Genomic DNA, 20638 nt, shown 5'->3' with positions numbered 1-20638 from the left:
AAAAAAACGTGATCATTTTTTCAATATACTTGCTTCAGTAGGAGAGACAAAATTATTTATGGTGATGCCTTTATTAAGTTCCAATATTTCACTTACTGACACAGTTAGGTTCCCCCATGGCACATCAGATGCAGATATATTGTAGTCCTGCCAGTATCGTACGGTTTTATTGCTAGGATGTTCTGGTTCCACACAATTGCATCTGAAAAGACAAAAGAGTATTTTTTTTCCTTAATAATAAAAGATACATCAGGTATTAATCCAAACAATCAACTTTATGACATATTGAAACTGTGCTCTGCTTTGCCAGATAATTATAGCTCAAATGAATGCAGTAAACGCATGCTTTGAAATAGTTTGTAGTTCAGTAGCTAGTGCTATTACTAGAGTACAATTTGCTGTGAGGTGCATGTGCATATACAGTACATAACGTGGCATATTTAAACCTCTGTGCACAGTAAGTTTTTCCACCCATTTTCCTCCTATTCTATTGATACTTCCGAGCAGAGTTTGTAATACTGAGAATACACCAGTCCTGTTCCACCCCCTTATACCTAACACTTCCCTACATGGGGATTAGATGCTACGCATACTTCCAGGCTGATCCACTTCTCAAATGCAAACTGTCTGTATCCTCTTTCTTTCTCTTTACCAGAATGCCTTTGTGTGCAAAACTGCCAAACTGCCTGGTCAACTCTCAGGGCTGCAAGATCACCAGCACCAAAGGCTCTGTGAAATTCTGGGTCCATTGTCTTTCCCTTCCCCACAGCTGCTTTAAAAGCATGCTTTTCATTTTAAATTGTGTATTTTAACATACAAAACGTGGCGAGGCAGTGTGGGAGGACAATACTGCAAATAGGCAATTTAAAATCAAAATTAAGTCTTTCAAGCCTCTGAAGCAACTGTGGGAGGCTGTTCCTTTGACAAAGCCTTCAAAATATGCAGGATACTCTGTAGGTTCCAAGATGTCAAGTGTGCTTTGTAGTTCTCTTTAAATTAATCCTACTTCAAAAATCTATAGTACTATCTATCCTGCTAGTATTTTAATGTGCTTATGATGGCTGTAAATAAACTCTGTACTCTCCTTTCAGATAAAGTTTTCAGGAGTAGCTGGGGACAGGATAACATCTGACTATAGAGTGGAGAGCCATTAAGTATACATTTGCATTCCAGTTCTAGAAGAGTATCAGTTTATCCACTTACCCACACCATCTATTTTCTCTGTGGCTATTTATCTTTCAACAAAATGAAAATGCTCATCTAGATATGTAGTATTTTCTATATAAGAAATTCTACCATCTACATTATGAGAACAGAATAGTGCCGCTGTATTTCGATTACAATACTATACATGTGACAACAGCTGCATTTAATATATATCTAGAGAGAGATGCAGGTTGTCTTTGTGCAACTCTTTACTTCTATTTTAAATGCAGCTATTTATGAAAGAAAGAAAAAAACCTTTACAGCCCATGAACAAAAAGAAAAAAAAAAAAAAAAAAGCAACAGCATTCAGAGAAATATAGGGCCTGAGCCAAAAGTCCTTGAAGTAGACTGGATCTTTCAAACATATTCAACATGCTTTGGATCAGGCCCCAAGTGCAGAATGAATGCGTGTTCAATGCGTAGTTTAAAATATTACAAAATGGGTTAAATGAAGCACATCACTACTAGTGAGCTACGGTAGCATAATAAAGTCAACAAACAGTATGTCTATGTTATTGCAAGGGAGTATTTGATGTTCATGCAACAATACAGAGGTGGCTATTTCAGGTTACTGCTGTTTCCTGTGAGCACAGGAGCTCCCTGCCCCCTGATGTCCATCGCTGATCGCAGACTGGCCAGACGCTGGGCGATGGCCCATTGGGGTTTGAGTACAGTAGGCCACGGTGACGTGGGCTGTTCAATCACAGTCACTTTCTCACTAGAAGGGAAGACTGTGCATGTCACCAACACTACATGGTACAGCTACACTTGCTGCAAACTGCAAAATTACATTTAAAAGTTAGAGGAGCCAAAATTTCTATTTCCTTAGTCAGAACATGACAATTGATGCTATAGTTTAATACAGCTCAACTAATTTACCTTCAGATGAGATCATCCCCCTGTTTATTTCCATATTAATATCACTTTCCTCCTTCACAGCATTCCAGTCTGGCCTTTACCATGTCCTACAGGCATTTACCAATGGCAGACTGTTCATCAGCAAACTCCACCCATGCAGACCAAAATCACCCTGCACCCAGCTTTTGTCACTGAATGGGTGCAGAATTAGGCCCTAACTGTAAAGATCAGATTCTACTTTCTACTGAAAAGATAATTCAAAAAATATTCTCAGTGTTTTGAGGTGATATAGATATAGATATAGCATTTCATTGTTTTCAATATTATGTGTCTTTTGGCAGCACTGACATTTTGATGTGAGATTGCATCATGGTATAACTGCCTTTCAGCATCACACTACTCGCTTAACATTATAGAAAAGTGAGATAGTAAGATACTCCCTGTCCAGCCCAGAAAACACAAATGGGGGTACCATTCAGTGCCAGAACATAAAAAATGGTCTACCAAAATGTGACATTTCTTAACAGATGTAACTGCTTCAATGATGACTACTTCCCAACGCAACTGACCTGCAAAGAAAAACTCACATTAGTGAAATAAGGCTTTCCACTTTAATCTTTAAAAAATTTTAGTCTCTTTCATTGTCATTTTTTACTGAGAGGTCAGCTCTCAGGAGAAAAAGTAAAATACACTGAATGTTAACCACTAACACATCTTTCTATTTTCTTGATAAAATATTACTCAGAAGTCTGGAATAAGTAAAAATGTATTGCCTCTTGCAAGTTCAAATACTCTTTAAGTTCTTGTAAGGTTGTTTAAAGTGCTGAGCACTACAAGAGATCTACATGAAGTTTTTGCTGTTACCAATGAGCAAGAGACTACACACACATCTATATTTTCTAAGCAACATTGTCAGCTCCAAATACAGTAACAAACTAGTAACCTACTCCTATGTCTTTTAGTGATAAGGAGTCAGCAATCACCTTCCCTATGCTAAAAGATACAGAATGATTCTTTTTACTGTCTTTCATTGTGGCTAGGAAGAAACTGCTTTTTTCATGGGTAGAATATAGTCAGGGAAGAAACTGACACTGGTTGTGGTGGCAAAAGCATAGGTGTCACTACAGTGGAAAAAAAAAAATCTCTGCTGACAATCTCACAATGTACCCATTTCATCACACTGATGACAGAACAATTCTTTTTGTGTCTTTACACTTTCGGCTACTGCAAGACGTTCTGCTCTCCTGGGAGCAATTCAGATGTCTAAACACAGGTGCCTATATACCCCACGGTATCTGTGACATCCATGATGGGTTGGCACACATGCGAGAGGGTCTATGGTGACTCATGCCTTTACTTTCACAGCAGCTGGAGGCTAAGAGACCTAAAAAGGCACTAGATACCCAGTCACACATCACTCCCTTCCGTACTGAAAATGTCTGTATTTTGCAACTAGGCAGAAATCAGCGCAGACTGCTGTCTTCTAGGGTATTTAAACATCTAATACAGCCTGTTACAAAATGGCTTATAAATCTAAGGTAGACTAATAAACCATTTCAGACCAGACAGCCTTTAGGAAACTCCAGAAGAACTGTCATAAATTCAGAACTGACTGAAAAAGAAAGTAACAGAAAAATAATGGCCTGAACCTGCTAGCTAGAAAAATAACCAGAGAAAGGAGTTTTCATTGTCTTTACATCTTTCAAGGTGCTCAAAAAATCTCTGGCAAATAAGGATGGGGAACAAAGGTAGATCAGAAAAAATAAAATATTAGCACTGGATGACAAACTGGTATCCTCTGGAGCCTGTCCCTCTCTCCCTTCTAAAGAAGGATCAAGATTTCAGCTAAATCTTCAGCACTAACCTAACAGTATAGGCTGTATAGGTCATTGATGGCACCCACCTTCCCTTCTTTGTCCTCCCAACCTCCCCAGCATTTCTCCTCTTCCTTCTTTTATTTCGTAAGTCTCAATTTTATAAATTTCATTAACTTAAGGCAGTCATCATAACCTCACTGTGTGCAACATTTCCTACAACTTGTCCTGTTTCCAAAGAACAGTCAGGATTTGACAACTGCAACTTCAGGACATCTCAGACAACTAGCAGTATTTTTTGTTCTGCAACAGGAATAGTTATTACTATCCTTAATAGCACCAAAAAAACTGGCCATATGATCCCTCTTGGACAATGGGAAAGGGAATATGAGTTAGTAAATTAGAAACCTGTTATTTTATATGTAAAGCTGGGGAATATTTCCCCCTCCTCTGTAGATCAGCAATAAAAGACAAACATCATTGTTGCTCAACAACTTGTCAGGCTAAAAGTTCTGTACTAAAAACACCTTCATCTTGACTGTAACGTTGTTTACTGCAAAACATGGCACTTATTCCTAGGCTTATTTGTTCAATTCAAATTAACTTGGGTCTGGGGAGGGGAACCCTCTAATTTCACCTGTTACCCCCAATTCTTCAGGCTTGTTCTTCGCCATTTTCTTCTCTTTAACCTGTCATGCATGCTCTCCTCCCACACAGACTTAAAATGCAGAATGGTGCTAGTCCATTCTGCTGCCATTACAGCCAGTATAAGAGCTTTGAACAAAAGCCTTGCACAATGTTTTTGTGAGTAAAACACACTTAAATGATGCAGATCATTTGAAAGCCTCATGGTCATTCATCCCTAGGCAGTTGCCATTTTTCAGTATGTTGTTTTCAAGACTAGGAGGTGCTTACTCTTGATGATTTTAACCAATTCTTAAGGCACTGTTTTGGACCTCCTGTTTTTCCAGCATGTACATATTGCAAGCTACACCTATTCATACTAGCTAAGGATCTGATCTATGAAGGATGCAAATGCAGCTTCTTCATGATTAGCCAACATATCATTTCCCCTTCCTAGAAAGGCAAATCTCTTTCTGTCTCACTTAAGATAGAGAATGAGATTTGTTCAATATGAATATTTATATTATTAAAAAAACAACAGGCAAGTATGACAAACAAGTTACAAAATGTGCTTGTTTAAACAATATGTCTCACTGAATATCAGAGCACATATTTGGTATATGAGTAGGAATTTTTTGCCCTAAGACACAGAGTATGCTCTACAAATGTGCTGTGCACGGATCACATAACAGAGACAGCATAGGAAGGTGGTATGAAATGGAAGGTAGCATCACTAATCTTGTTTTAAAAGGTATTAGACTATATGCATAAGTATTCTTTATGTTGCATTTACAAGGTTGAAGGAAAGTACATCAACAGCACAATGTTATGCATGTTTAGGTTGTCTCCAAATACACCATCTTCATGTGAATTATGGGCACTCACAGAGTCCTTCTGTTTGTTGAACAACTGCTATGGGAAGGGAACAACAATATCATAGACAACAACTTCTCTGCTGTCCCACACCTACAACACCTGTATATCCCTGGCATTATATTTGCCATATTCTCTATCATGTCAACATTCACAACCACAAAATCAAAGTCTCCGTGGAGAAGAGACTGGAAACAAAATAATTAATAGTGAAGGGAAATAGACTTGTCAGTTAAGTTCTATTCTCAGTATCACGAAATGCTTTCAAAGCCCAGCTGTCACGGCAAGACAAGATTTTTTTCTTCATTTATTCATGAGATCTGCCATCCTGAATTAGACTATTGAGTCATTAAGTTAAGTAGCCCATCTCTGACAATCACGAAGATCAGTAGGCATCCACATATATTCTCTGAAGTTGGAAGTCTACATAGTTTAGTTGGTGAAGTTGAGGAGGAAAAGCCTCTAAAAGTACTTAGACAATGCACTCAGCAGCAAAGCAATTTCACACACACACAAACACACACACACACACACACAGAAAGATAAATCAAAGATGGGGAAACTAATATTAGAGTGAAGAAATATGAGAAAATCACGTTTCTTTGGATAGCACATCAGGAGGAGCACATTGTTCTGTCAAGGGGAAAGTCTAGAAAACAGATTTATAATCACACACTAGTTTTGTTAACCCTGACTGTCACTCAACAAGATTGGTCTTTATTAGGTGGCTGGTGCAATATGCAGTCCATGCATTCTTGGCAGTACTACATTATGTAACTGCCATACATAGAAGTTAATGTGCAGAAAAGAAGTGTAATTATGTGGCATATTGACAATACATCTGAAAGCTTTCACTGAGAAATAGTTCTAGAATGTCACTTCACTCCACTGCCAAAGTTAAAAAAACATACACCTGGGGAGAAGAGATTCAGTACAATGCTAGTTCAGAAATAATACACTGAAATATACTACAATGATATATGGTCAGCTTAAGTTTCAAATGCTCAGATGTAGTTCATCAATACACATAACTGTACTGTAACAAAACACCCAAGGATTTTATGTAAGACTTTCTAGATGTTGAAGGCATTGTGTAGACCAGCTATCAACTACAAACCGAATGACGTGGAGAATTGCTTAACATGGAGATCTGTTTCCAAAGTGGAAGGGATGAGTAGTAGGAAAGAATGAAGTAAAGTAGCATGACCTGAGTTGAAAAGAGGGATAAAGAGAAAAATGAGTCAGCTGGGTTCAGCAGACATAGGGAAGTCCTAAAATAAATGGAATAAAGAAAAATTATTTTTGGATTCCAAGGTTTATCAAGAAGTAAAAGGGAATCAGAAGTTAAACTCAATGATGGCAGTTGCATGGTTCCCGGAACAAGAGGGACATCCTCAGAGAAAGACACAAAGGATATGGCACAGTTAATTGTAGGAAGAAAACTGTAAAGAATGGGAAAAAAACTATAAAGAAGGGGAAAAGAAAATCAATCATCATAGAATGGTTTGGGTTGGAAGGGACGTTAAAGATCATCTAGTTCCAACCCCCTGCCATGGGCAGGGACACCTTCCACTAGCCCAGGTTGCTCAAAGCCCCGTCCAACCTGGCCTTGAACACTGCCAGGGAGGGGGCAGCCACAGCTTCTGGGAGCAACCTGTGCCAGGGCCTCACCACCCTCACAGTAAAGAATTTCTTCCTTATATCTCATATAAATCTTCCCTCTGTCAGTTTAAAATCATTACCCCTCATCCTATCCCTACAGTCCCTGACGAAGAGTGCCTCCCCACCTTTCCTGTAGCCCCCTTTAAGTGCTGGAAGGTCGCTATAAGGTCTCCCTTGAGCCTTCTCCAGGCTGAACACCCCCAACTCTCTCAGCCTGTCCCTCATCAGGGAGGTGCTCCAGCCCCCTGATCGTCTTCATGGCCTCCTCTGGACTCAGTCAAGCAGGTCCACATCGTCCACAACTTTCTTATGCTGGGGGTCCCAGAGCTGGACACAGTGCTCTAGGTGGAGTCTCACAAGGGTGCAGCAGACGGGGAGAATCCCCTCCCTCATCCTGCTGGCCAAACTTTTCTTGATGCAGCCCAGCATACGGTTGGCTTTCTGGTCTGCAAGAGCACATTGCTGGCTCACAGTCAGTTTTCTATCCATGAATACTCTTCACAGGACTGCTCTCCATCCATTCATCTCCCAGACTGTATTTGCGCTTGGGATTGTCTCGATCCATGTGCAGGACCTTGCACTTGGCCTTGTTAAATTCCATGAGGTTTGCATGGACCCACCTCTCAAACCTGTCCAGGTCCCTCTGGATGGCATCTCCCTTCCCTCCAGTGTGTCGACCGCACCACACAGCTTGGTGTCATCAGCAAACATGCTGAGGGTGCACTCAATCCCACTGACCATGTCACCAACAAATATATTAAAACAGCGCTGGCCCCAACACTGACCCCTGAGGAACACCACTTGTCACTGCTCTCTACTTGGACATTGAGCTGTTGGCTCCAACTCTTTGAGTTATACCATCCAGCCCATTCCTTACCCACCAAGTGGTCCTTTCATCAAATCCATGTCTCTCCAATTTAAAGACAAGGATGTCATGTGAGACAGTGTCAAACGCCTTGCGCAAGTCCATGTAGATGACATCAGTTGACATCAGTTTTCCCTTATCCACCAAAACTATAGCCCTGTCATAGAAGGCCACCAAATTTGCCGGGCATGTTTTTCCCTTAGTGAAGCCACATTGGCTGTCACCAATTGTCTCCTTATTTTCTATGTGTCCTAGCACAGTTTCCAGGAGGATCCAACTCCATGATCTTGCTGGGCACAGAGATAAGACTGACTGAACTGGAATTCAATTACATACCTGGGATCCTAATGAGAAATGTTGTGCTTATCATCACTGACTCTTCTCATTCCTCCTGCAACTTAAGGAATACAGGGTATAACACAATAAGATTTTCAGCCAATCACAATGTACTTAGATTAAGTTATATAGATAACGAAAGAATTAAAACTTGCTTGTGCAAACAGTGGTATGCACAAAACTAATCTTCACAATGCCTTCTAGAAGGAATGGTTTCTATAGACTGCAAAAGATATTGAGATTGACATGATCTTGGCTCCTTAATTACATCAGAGTGGGATTTTCTACTCCTAATGCTTAAGTGCATGTCAATACCAAGACAGATTGCAATATGCATATTACTATGCCAAGAAATCACTTTAAAATTATTCAATGTAATCTGTTAATAATTGAGTAACTTCTGGTAAAGAATTATTAAAAACAACATGAATTCACCACTCTGAAAAAAAGAATTAATAAAAACCAAAAGGTATATAAAGTCCCAAGATCTAAGTAAGCTCACACTGAGAAATAACTGGTCTTCTGTATTCTAAGATAGCTACCTTAAAATGCTTGTATTTTAAAGAATACTGGATTGCTTTCTAAATCACGTTCCTTTCATCCACAATGCTTATTTTGTTTTCCTTTTGAGAATCTGTTTTTAATCCACCCAGTTGTAGGGTTCTTTCCTAGCAAAAATTATATCCTAATATTTAATATACATTAAAAGTGATGTGCATCAGTGTTCCAGACAGGATTCACTAACTGGAGATATATTTGCTACAGGGGTAGGAAAAAGAAGGAGGAGGAGAGTGCAGAAATAAGAGAGTTGCTATGCCAACCTACAAATGCTAATGGCATGACAAATACAAAAAGGTCACAGTGAAGAAAAAAAAAAAAAAAGAAAAGCCCAGATCAAAAAGTATGTGTATTTTATTTAATAAACAATGCAGCTACTGTATGTAAATTCCTTCAAAACAATGCAGTTTATAAAGAAAAAACTTGCAGCATAGTAGCACACTGAAAATTAGGTTGTCTTTGTCCTTCCTTTGATTTAGATCTTAAATGCCTTATTCTTTATCATCCATATCATAAAGATGGTGTTTTAAGAAAGAGTGAATGCTGAATGGATTTGCCTGCAAGTAGATCACCTGACAATTAGGGCCAATATTTCAACAGCATAACAAACAAGAATAATAAAGAAAATTAAGAAAAAGTGCATTAGGACTAGCTCTATATTAATTAGATTATGCAGCAAAATATATTTTTGTCTTTTTGAAATAGAATTCTGAAACAAACTCAAACTCATGTCTTCTACCTGAAATAGTCAAAAGGTAAATATGAATTTTTAAGAAATCTTTTAGGAGGATTTCAGCTGATTTTCAAATATTTGGGTCTGCTTGATTTTAAAAAGAAAAAAACATCCAAACTGTTCTGAATGTTTTTTCAATAGTCTTCTAAGGTTTGTTATGGCAGATACTAGTAATGACTCCTATACTCTTAAATAGAAGAGGAGATACATGCAGTACAGTCTTTTACATCAAACCCCTGCAACAGAGACTGTTTATGACAGAATTCAAACCCACCCAAAATACAGAATGAGTTTCTTTCTCACTTAAAATATGGTTCCAATCTGGTTGAAATACCAATCATTTTGAATTACTATTTTCTTTGTCTTTCAAGTACTCCAAAGGACAGTACTAACAGCATGCCAATGACTTTTTCTGGGTCAAATTCACATCTTCACCAGGGCAAAGGCAACAGTACTGGGATGTAGACAGACTACCTGTGGACATCAGATCATCCTCACAAAGCCCATGGCAGAAGAGAGGAGAGCTGGGTCACAGACTTTACTGAAAGCTTCAAATATATACAATACCCTGACCTATTTATCATCAACTTTTTGAGTGGCTAACAGGCAGAATACAGAAAACACAGAAATTTTACAGTATAACCTGAGTTTTCTAGCATAGAATTGCAGATTCAAGATCAAGTTTTACATAAGCTTTGGCTGAGCATTCAAAGAGAAATGAGTTGCTCAACCTTTTGAAGTTCACCCATTGCTAATTAAAGAACTGCCAAGGCTTTACTAACAATTAAAAACTTGTCTTTAAACTCCCAAAAGAGGAAAATGCAAACAGCTGTTTTAATTAGCAAAACAGCAGATACTAATTAGCTTCTGTAACAGAGTATGCTGGTCCTTTAAGGACAGGACCAGTTTCAGCTCAAGTTTGTTACCCATTTAAACTGCAAGTAGAAGGACTGTAGTCAGATGCTGCAGAAAAAGCTTCTAATTCCTTGAGAAAGCGATATTCCCCAACTTCAAGTACACAAAAATGAGATTTTTTTTTTTTCAAGTAAGATTTTATGTTTATTCATCTTCTAGTTTCTGATCTTTCCAGAAGTGAAATGTACACACAGGAGGAGGGACTGAGGCTTATTTGAAATCTCTTGTATTGTGGTGATTCTGTGGGGACAATAATTGCAATACCATCATGTTCTGGGCAAATGGCCACTGTGTCTGGACAGTGTAATATCTGCATATCTGCACAGCAAACCCATGGAGCTCAGGCTGCACCAACCCTGCTGTGAACACACTGGTCATTTGGGCAGCTGATATAGAGTTACTCCAACAGAGCACATCTTTCTGCTCTCCCAGCCTCTCGGGGCCAGTTCTGAAAAACTAATACTCAGATGAAGGAGAGGGAGAGGAGAGAACAGAGGAGGCTGAAATTACCGCTCTGCTGTGTTCAGACCACAGATCCTTGGAATTGGTAGATGTGGTCTTACAAAATAATCAATAAGCATACCAGCATCTCCAACAATCAGTTTTAAATATAGGCCACATCACATAAGAGCTATGCTGCTTATACCTATGTCTACAGCTAGTCATTTTGGTATCAGCAGGGTCAGTTGCCATGGACATGATATCTATAATAAGCAGGATATTGTTGCAGGTAGAACACTGTTGCAAGTAAATGCTGAAAGAGAAATATAATGCAAGAGTTTAAAAGTCAGTTTACTTGTACTATCTATACAGAGTGAAAGAATAAATGAGAATATAGGTATGAAATTATGACCCCATAAATAACTACTAAGCTATTCTATCAAATAATTTTTATAGTTATATATATGTTTGAAACCACCAGGCAGCGGTCAAATCTTTCATCCAAACACCTGGAAGATACTTGTCCTTCACGAATTGTGTCTGGAAAATCTAGAACTGTTGTGCTGGTATTTCAACACTGTAGGACAGGACAGGTCAATAGCTGTAAATCAGAGGATGACAATTGCTGTTCTTTTACCATTCTGCGTGCTCTGCATATTCCACATTCAGTGAAGACAGTTACCAAAGGCAGGCAGTGAGTAAACACCACCCTTCAAAAATTAATCTGTTATTCTGATTAATGAATGGAATTTTAAATTAAACCAAAAACATTTCTTTGTAAACATAAGGACTACAAGGATAAAACACTTTCATAAAATACAGAGATACCTATCACCTACTCCTATAGAAGCAAGACTTAATTTTATATCTCTCGAAATCTCAAGCAATATCATGGGATTCACCTAACCACGAATAAAGCTAACTACCCAGGAATCCGCATTTCTATTTGTGTTTATGCTTCTCATCACCTATTTTAACATTACAGATCCTCTTGCTAAATGGTTTCTAAATAATTGTCTTTGTATAGTATTTCAACATCTGTTTTTCAAAACATATCAGAACATTATAAAATATTTCAGAACTTCATATTCTCTTTGAGACAACTACTCTGAAGTGGTAAAGGAAAAAAAAATATCCACAAACACTGTGCTATATGAGGCTCTTTAGAGCAAAATACCCACTTCATAAAAGTTAACTAAGATCAGGATATAACCTCAACTGCATGTAGGTCTACTCTTGATGTTTATTGTTTTCTCTTCAAATTAATATTCCTTTGCCTATTGAATAAACTACTAGAGAGAAATAGTATTTTTTTCAGCATGAGGAACTAGTGTGTCACAGCAGAACTAGAGTTTCTATAATTTCACTTATTCTGTGTATTAAGATATATAATGTTCACTCAGATTCAGAATTTGCTAACTGTTTTTTTAGTGATAACATATACGAAGCTCAAATGTTTTCTCTGTTACTGTGTTTTGTTTTTCCCAGCTTAAAATGCAAATGAGACATTTGGTTGAGGCACTCCTGTTTTTCCAGTGAACAGAAGATGTGGCACTGTTCAAGCATTGTTCCTTTTGGGCCCCACCCTGCTCATGTAAAGGGTTCACATGGGTTCAGCAAAGGAATAAACACATTTCCGGAGGGAGATCTTCTCTGAAAATGCTTTTTGATTACATTTTATCTGCTGAAGTGATCAGGTTTAACTGGCCTCAGGACAGACTAGGATATTGTCCTTTACTAGAAGAACATTTTTGGTCTCATATCACAGAAACAAGTCTATGAGTTTCTACTTCTAAATGAAACTATACTGATTAAAGCCACCCACTTTTTTATTCCCGAAGTAGAATACTACCTGTTAAAACTCCACAATGAAGTAAAGATTTAAAATCTTGTTATTAAGAACAAATTGATTATGACAAAATCAATCACTGCTGAGAAGAACCTAACAATTCCAAATCCATTTCAGTTCTTGGAGCTTGAACCTTAACTGCCAGAGAGGTTAAAATAAAGGAGGTACATCAAATTATAGCCTTCTTAGATAGGTCAATATTTCAATTTGGAAAAAAAAAAAAAAAAGCAAAACAGATAAACATGATATAAAAACGTTGTCTGAACAACCAATAAAATATTATAAAGCATCAGTACAAGGTTATAGTAAGAGATCATTGAGTTACACCTCATTAAATAAAAGTGTGAATAGAGACCTAAAGCTGAGGTCCCTCCAAGTCCTATTTTTTTATTCTAGGACTTCCAAGTTGCATGTGTGTAAGCTTTTTCAAACTCCAAGTCAAGGTATTTTTCACTTACCTTAAGTAAACGTGTACTGCTTGTACACATAACTCCAGTAACTACTCCTTCCATATGCCAGCATCGCACCTAAACCAATAGCTTCCACTTGTTAAGTCTGCAACTACTGCAAACCTTTCCTGCTGTGCACTGGTTTGCATTCCTCACAGACAAAACATAACCTATGAAAAAAAATTCCAGTATTAATACAAGAAATCTTACTTACGAGTACTTTGTTAGCAGATCCAAATCATTATGCATGTTGATTGGGTATGTCTCACTGAGATGAAACAGCTTCTCTAAGGCCTCATAAATGAAAATGATGCAGATAAGAGAAGCAAAAGCTTCTTCAGTAAATCGGGTAATGTAGCAGACTAGGGAGCTTGCATCAGTTGCAACAAGGATGATGCACAGGATTGCAGTCCACAGTCCAATGCTAGCTCTCAGAGAAAGGTACGACAACCCATACTCTCTGAAAGAAAAGAAAAAAATGAAACACATTTTATCTTTTGTCCAGCCACAGTAAACGGAAAATAGGCAGCTCCAAAATTTCCTTTGTCTAGGGATGCGCAATTCTGGGGACAGATCAAAACAGAAATTGTTTACCTATTGTGAATTGAAGATACTGTCAAGTCACCTCCTGACCTGAGCCCCCCTCCCAATTAATGGGACACAAAGAGCTCTATCTCTACTAAAGATACTCTACTCTGTTAAGCAAGCAGCTTTGAGAGTAGTCACACACATGAAGTGTATAAGGTCCACCCACTTTTTAACCCATCTCCTGCCTTGTGAACAGCCAACACCTGTCAACTTCTTCATAAGCTGCAAGAGTAGCTATAATAACAACTTTCATCAAAATCCTGTATGCTTATTGCATAAGATAATAGAGCTCCAAATACATTGGGTGATATTATCACAGAGAACTGAAAGGTCTACTTGAAGGTGATAAAAGAACTTTTGGGGTGCTAAGTGGGGTCTCCAACCCTATGTTGTTCAGGAGGTTCAGGACATCTTGGGGCAGAATCATCATAGCAATGAGGCAGACAAGCAAAGAGGATCACAGAGAAGCATGATGGCCACCAAGATGCAGACTAAGTTTTGCCTACACTGTGGCAGAGGTATGTCACACATAGCGCATTAACATAAATGTGGGGATATGATGTTCTGGCACGACGCTTCACCCCTTCTCTGTTGGAGTGGAGGAAGGGCAGGGTCTATATTAGTGACTACTGAAAGATGTCACCCTGCCACTGCGCTTACTTCCTGGGTGAGAGGTAACACCTTTTGCATGAGTTAGGGATTAGATAAAACACAGAATTAAATGTATTGTTTCAGAGTAGAAAATGATACAATCAGGAAAAGAACCTACAAACACCCTGAAGCTTGCATTCCCTTCAAAAGTGGGTGGTTTTTTTTTAAAAAAAAAAAACCACAAACAAACCAAACCAAAACAAACAAAAAAAACCCCCAACATCAATCTTTCTGCGTTATCACCAATTCACTTGTCTCCGTCACTGCATAATTTTCAGACTCTGAAAGCCTAAGCAGTATACTCCAAAACAAACTGTTGATCTATACGCAGATGTTGGAACTTTGGGATCAGTGTCTCCACTTTTACTTAACAACAGCTGAGGGATGATGCATATCATGATCTTCACTTACTTGCAAAATTTGAATAAGATCTTCTCAAACACTAAAACTGGTCCTGTGCTGCCAAGTATAGTGAGAGGCTGTCCACCAAAGAGAGAGTAGGCAATTCCAGTCATGGATGCTCCAAACAGTGATTCTATTGCACTCTGAATATAATACAGAGAGAAGTGTCCATAAACTTTCAAACAAGTTCTTTTTGCAATGTCTTAGGCTGTAGCTTTCTAAAGACTGAAACACCAATACTTAAAGGTGATTCATGCAACAGTAAGAAAATACTAACCACAAACCTAGGAATGTAAGTTTGTTTTAAAAGTTCAGATTTAACACATACTATACGACCTTCAGTTGCTTCTCCCAGCAGACCACCAAATGTGATGACAGGAGACATGCAAGCACAGTAGAGAAACAAAAAAGATGCCAGACACTGCAAACTGAGAGCATCTCTGAAGTCACTCCAGAAGAAGGGAGCTTTTCTTTTTATATCCAAAATCAATCCTCCAAAAAATCTAAAAAGATAGAAGAGATCAAATTAATGAAGAAGGCATGCCAAACTTTCTTCTACAGTATTGCTTTAAATACACTGCAGAGAAGTTATTGTTCCTTGATCAAATAATACATAGTCTTATCATTCATTCTTCCCAGAAAAAAGTTTCTGGGAACCCTGTCTTGATAACTTTAATCAAGAAATTGTGTTTTTAAAAAAATTTTCAAAATTTTTTTTTTTTTTTAAATAAAATAAAAAAAAAAAACACAAAAAATTTGCATGTTTCTTTTATAAAATCTTCATCCAATTATTCAGACCCAAAGCTTCTGAACAGTTGTTAGCTCCCATGCATAAAACCCTATTATTTATTAGGTGAAATAATGATTTACATTTTTTTAATCAGACTGCTACCACAGTGCCCATTTGCCTAAACGTCTGCATTTAGAGCTGCACATTCTTTATTTGAGAATCTGTTCCTAAACACACTTGATGATAGAACTAAATCTAGGCCACAATTTTCCAAGGACAAGAACTGTCATCTTTTGTCATTTACACTATGCTAAACATAATCAAATATTTAGGAACAGACGCTCCCTTACAATATACCATACAGTTAAAATAAATATCCCTGCAATGTTCTTTTTCTCACAGGCACTCAATGTATCAGATGTTGCTGGGGTAAAGAGGAAGACAAAGTGCCACCATCTTCTAAATGTCAGAATGATCCTTCAAGCTGTCAATTACCACATTCATCAGTGAGAGAACAGCTTACAGCCAGACTGACCATCATCTCCTTTGCGCTGCTGTGTACACCAACACAGCAGCTGAATCTTTAGTCTTACACAGGCAGGAATGATGTCTCCACATAAAAAGGCAGCAAGGTACAACTACACTGCACTAAGGCAACCACTGACAGCCGATGAAGTTACACTACACCATATTAGATGGGACAACATAAATATCAGAAGGAAGAGTTTGTCCCAAGGAATATGTGAATATTGCAACCACCTTGGTAATCATAGCCTCATGTACCAGGACGTATCATGGCTTACTGAGGTAAAAAAGAAATGCTAGAGTTGCACAATCCAGAAACTTCAACTTCAAAATAGTTGTAAGCATTCATAATATATGGCACAAGGCTATTCCCTACTTTTCCTTCACGCTGTACAAAAATAAGAAACATTAATCAAGTTTAATAGAGGTCTGACCTGTATAAATAATAAAGAAAGGAGCTCACAATAAATACAATGTGAAAACCCAAATTGTCTTGCCCTCTCCCCCTCTCTGCAAATTAACTTGCATTGTTCTTTTAATCTATGTGGTATGCAAATCAGGAAAAAAGCCTGAAAAAAATCATATACTAAGCCAACCATTTGAGAGAGAACCAGACTATCATGATTCCTTTGGAAGTGCCTCACTTAGAACTCTTAAGACTTTGCCTATGTTTTCACTAACTTTCCAGTGCGTTGCAGTTCTGGTCCAGAGTGTCCTCCAGGTTGCTCTGCGTCCCCATGGGCTGCAGTTCCATTTGGCACTCCTGGGATCTTACGCTTCTCCTACCAGAAGGAAAAGGTACCTCTCATGGGTCTTAGCAACCAAAACGTAATCTTAGGAAAGGAAACGGGCTTAGAGAGTTGAAAGACTAAACATGTAACTTTTATTGTAAGATTCATCAACAAAACCTCTTCATAAACGTAGAGGAATTCTATAACAGGAAATAGCAGAAGGAATTTTAGTCTAAGAAATTTAAAGAATTTATCACAGAAAATCTTGTATCAGATGACATTTTAAAAAGTAGCAAGCCAGGCTGTTTTGATCAATTCTTGCAATAAGCTTAGACCAAAAGCAAACCATGGCTGTTTGGAAAAATCAAATATGCTCATGACCAATTACTCCCGAATTTAAGATCTTTACATACAACTACGTGTCTTTATTCAGAAGACAACTTGTATTGAACCATGTGAAATGTCACCACTACACTGTATGCTTGCAAGACAAAAGCAAATTTAAAAAAAAAAAAAAAAGCATGCAAAATGTCTATATAGTGACTCTGCTAAATGCTAAATTAATGAGTCTTAATTCTACCTAGCAAAAATTCATCACAATGTTTAAAAGTGTCTGAATTTTACAGTGTACAAACCTGAGAGGGAACATTTTTAGGTGGTTCTATTCGTATCGTTGGATCCCACTCTCCAGGAGGAAGAACTGTAACCTGATCAAGAAACTCATCAATTCCAGATACCAAATCATTGCGGTCTTTCGCCTTGTAAGCAACATCATGGAACACCTGTGAAATGTGAAGAAGGAAGGAAAAATAGATGTGGAAAGGAATACTCTCATAACATTTATCACAATGACCCCTTTTCTCTGGAATAGAATGCACTTCATGCAGTTACCACTAAACAAACAATCTCAGCTTCAGCTGACTAGAGTTTCTGGTACATAGTTTTCATAGAAGCTCCAGCTGCTATGGAAAAACATCCTTATGGGTGCTAAATGTTCTAGAGATTTTACAGTTTAAAACACAATTAATTCTACTAGAAAGTAACTGTGTAAAATGGAATCTTTTCAGTGAAGATATCCTTGCTTCTGAATATTGTTTCTTATTTTGTTATCTCCTTATGGCAGCATAATCTGGGCTGTTACAGGATCATGAAATGAACTAGAATGCTATTTGTGCATCATCAGAATAGTTAGCTGCATTTCATCTGGATGATTCCACACTGGAGATTCCCTATCACACCTCTTCAGTCAGTACAAAATGACTAAAACCAAGCCATTGTAAAAATACCTCATCTGTCATTAGTGTTGCAATTGATCTTCCAATCTCATGGTATTGTTGTCCTTTACCCAGTGGACCAAGAAGAATAAACAAAAATCTGCAAACAAGAGACACATTAAAAAACTGTGAGAGATAGATGGTTGAAAGTAACTATACATACTACAGAAATACTTATTTAAAAATTGGACTAGAAGAACCTCTAAGACGAATATTATATATAATCTCCTTCAAGATCCTCACACATGCATTTAAACATGAAGCTCTGGTTAGAAAAAATGTGAAAATAACTTCCAAAAATATATTATAAGCTTCACAGTCAGACTTGATTGAGACTATCAAAACCTCCTTACATAACAAACCTTATCTTACATAATAAATATATGCTATTAAAATCTATGTGCAGAACACATTAACATTAATTTATTTAATTCTGTTAATTCAACAGAATCAAGTATTTTATGGTAGTAGTATTACTGCAATATTGGGGAAATTAAATTACCCCACAGAAAAATAATTTTTAAATCACTTACTCCCATCAAGGCTCTAGACAGCCTCTACTTTAGGCCTGGGGCTAGTAAAGTTCTATAAAATGCAGAGGATAGATTCAAATTAAATAACTGAAGTTCTCAATTTTGCTAAAATGCAAAAGACAATTTTTTGACTAACATTATTAAATTTTTTATAAAATAAACATTTTTGCAAAAATTCTTTATTATTTGAATTTAAATTATTTAATTTTCTTTTGGCCAAAAATAAAAAAAAAAAATCTGTTTGGTGAACTTTTCTATGAGAAATTGGGAGAGGTTACGAGGAAAGGCTTTAGAAGTTTTTTTCAAAGCCAGCTCAGTCTCTCAGTGTTCCTTACACACAGGCAAAAATAAGAGAAGACAAAAAAAGTCATATCCAAAGTACCTACAACTACAACTTAAAATTTTATACTGTTTATCTGACTAGGAGCAAGGATCTGAGTCTCAGTATTGTATTTCACAGCATAATGCTCCTTTCTGAGCGTCACAAACAACTGGAATACGCTACTGCCTTCTGTCGGAATTCTACTTTTACAGAAACCAAAAGAGGGAAGGGGAAAGAGGGACAGAATATGTGTACAAACATATGCACAAATTAAAAAAAAAATGTGAGAGACTGCAATAATAGTTACTTCAGTCAACTCATATGGGAGGATCACTTTGGAGTTTCGATATGAATCAATCCGAGCAGGAAACAACGTATATGCAGAGCTATTTAAATGCTTTCTGTTTCACTATAAAGTCTCTTTTATACATTTTTTTCAAAATCCTCATAACCTGTTCTCAGAACCAAAGTACTTAATCAGAAAAAGTTTCAACTTAGAAAAAATTAATCTAATCACAATTTATGGTTAGAAGTCACATCCACTACCACACAAGTATCTACAAAGGAACTTTTAGAGGAGTGTGATATTTATGGCACATTCTTCCTCCATTCACTATCCCTAGGTCAATCAAATCACACAGTTTGTTTTTTCCCTTTACTTAATTCCTTCTTCACTTTTTTCTTCTGGACATAATTATGCAGTACCTTCAGTTCCAGATGAAATACTCTAACAAAATTAATACTTCACCTTAGTATTTCATTTGAAGTACTACCAGTTTGCATAGGATAAACTGCATGCTGTAACCTAACAAGCTATCAATTCTACATCTGTAAAGAATTATTATCTCCACACACAAATGATCTGATTCTGAATAGATCCATACGTTATTTAAAGGATGAGTGAAAAGATGTCTCTAAGAGATGTCTTTGTTAAAGAAAGAATCAATAAATTACAAAGTTGAAGGTCACATCACCCTGTCTCCACAAGGTACTCAAAAAACATGAAGATAAATAAATCCAACTGTACCTTGTTGGAATCGGAACTTCCGCTAATCCCGTAAGCAGTACTGCAGGAGATAACCTAACAAAAGCCACAACCGCACGGTCCAGGAACTCTAGTTCACCAACTAAGATGTTTGATGCTTCAGCTCCAGGTGGGATCTTTTTCATGAAGTGTAGATCAACCTGGGAAAAGTATATTAGATTACAACCTAAAAGCCATTCACAGGGATTTTTTCCCCCCTGATTTGTTGACAGACTTTCTGGTCACTACACTATAATCTTAGGTATTTCAATTATACAGTTTCTACTATTCTTGTCTGTTGAATAATTTTTTAAAAATAAAAATGTTCCTCAAAACCAAAAAACTGGTTTTCATTATTTGACTAATTTTTCCTAGAAACATAGCTATAATACTGCAGAATTCATTTATAAATACTACAAATCATATTCAAAATCTTGTTAAGAATATAGTATTAATTTCCTAGTAATACTTTTTATCAATAATCATAACAGCATTAATATTTCGTAACAGAATCATTAAGTTAAAACAGTAGAAGAAAGGAAGACATCTTATTTGTCCATAATTAACAATTCTGGAAATCACAAATTCATAGCTCATAGTTGCTGTATTATAATCTCAGTAAGAAGAAGAACAGGGTCCACTACACGTAATTTTCCTTCTATTCTCTGAGATGTA

The 20638-nt window shown here is 37.2% G+C and overlaps 1 protein-coding gene across 3 annotated transcripts in view; it reads right to left on the bottom strand.

The window, feature by feature from the left end:
• SLC4A10 (solute carrier family 4 member 10) overlaps positions 1 to 20638 on the bottom strand; it is a 121678-nt gene that overhangs the window by 23363 nt on the left and 77677 nt on the right. For all 3 annotated transcript variants that reach the window (XM_074910881.1, XM_074910882.1, XM_074910883.1), the window contains exons 8-15: positions 19967 to 20124; positions 18097 to 18184; positions 17446 to 17592; positions 16761 to 16861; positions 15153 to 15327; positions 14834 to 14967; positions 13398 to 13643; positions 97 to 202 (exon numbers count right to left, since the gene is read on the bottom strand). In XM_074910881.1, coding sequence (XP_074766982.1) covers positions 97 to 202; positions 13398 to 13643; positions 14834 to 14967; positions 15153 to 15327; positions 16761 to 16861; positions 17446 to 17592; positions 18097 to 18184; positions 19967 to 20124 — 1155 coding nt within the window. The remainder of the gene's footprint in view (positions 1 to 96; positions 203 to 13397; positions 13644 to 14833; positions 14968 to 15152; positions 15328 to 16760; positions 16862 to 17445; positions 17593 to 18096; positions 18185 to 19966; positions 20125 to 20638) is intronic.

Source organism: Athene noctua, chromosome 7 (genome assembly GCF_965140245.1).
Source record: "Athene noctua chromosome 7, bAthNoc1.hap1.1, whole genome shotgun sequence".
Taxonomy (NCBI): Eukaryota; Metazoa; Chordata; class Aves; order Strigiformes; family Strigidae; genus Athene; species Athene noctua.
This window is presented reverse-complemented; position numbering and strand designations above follow the sequence as displayed.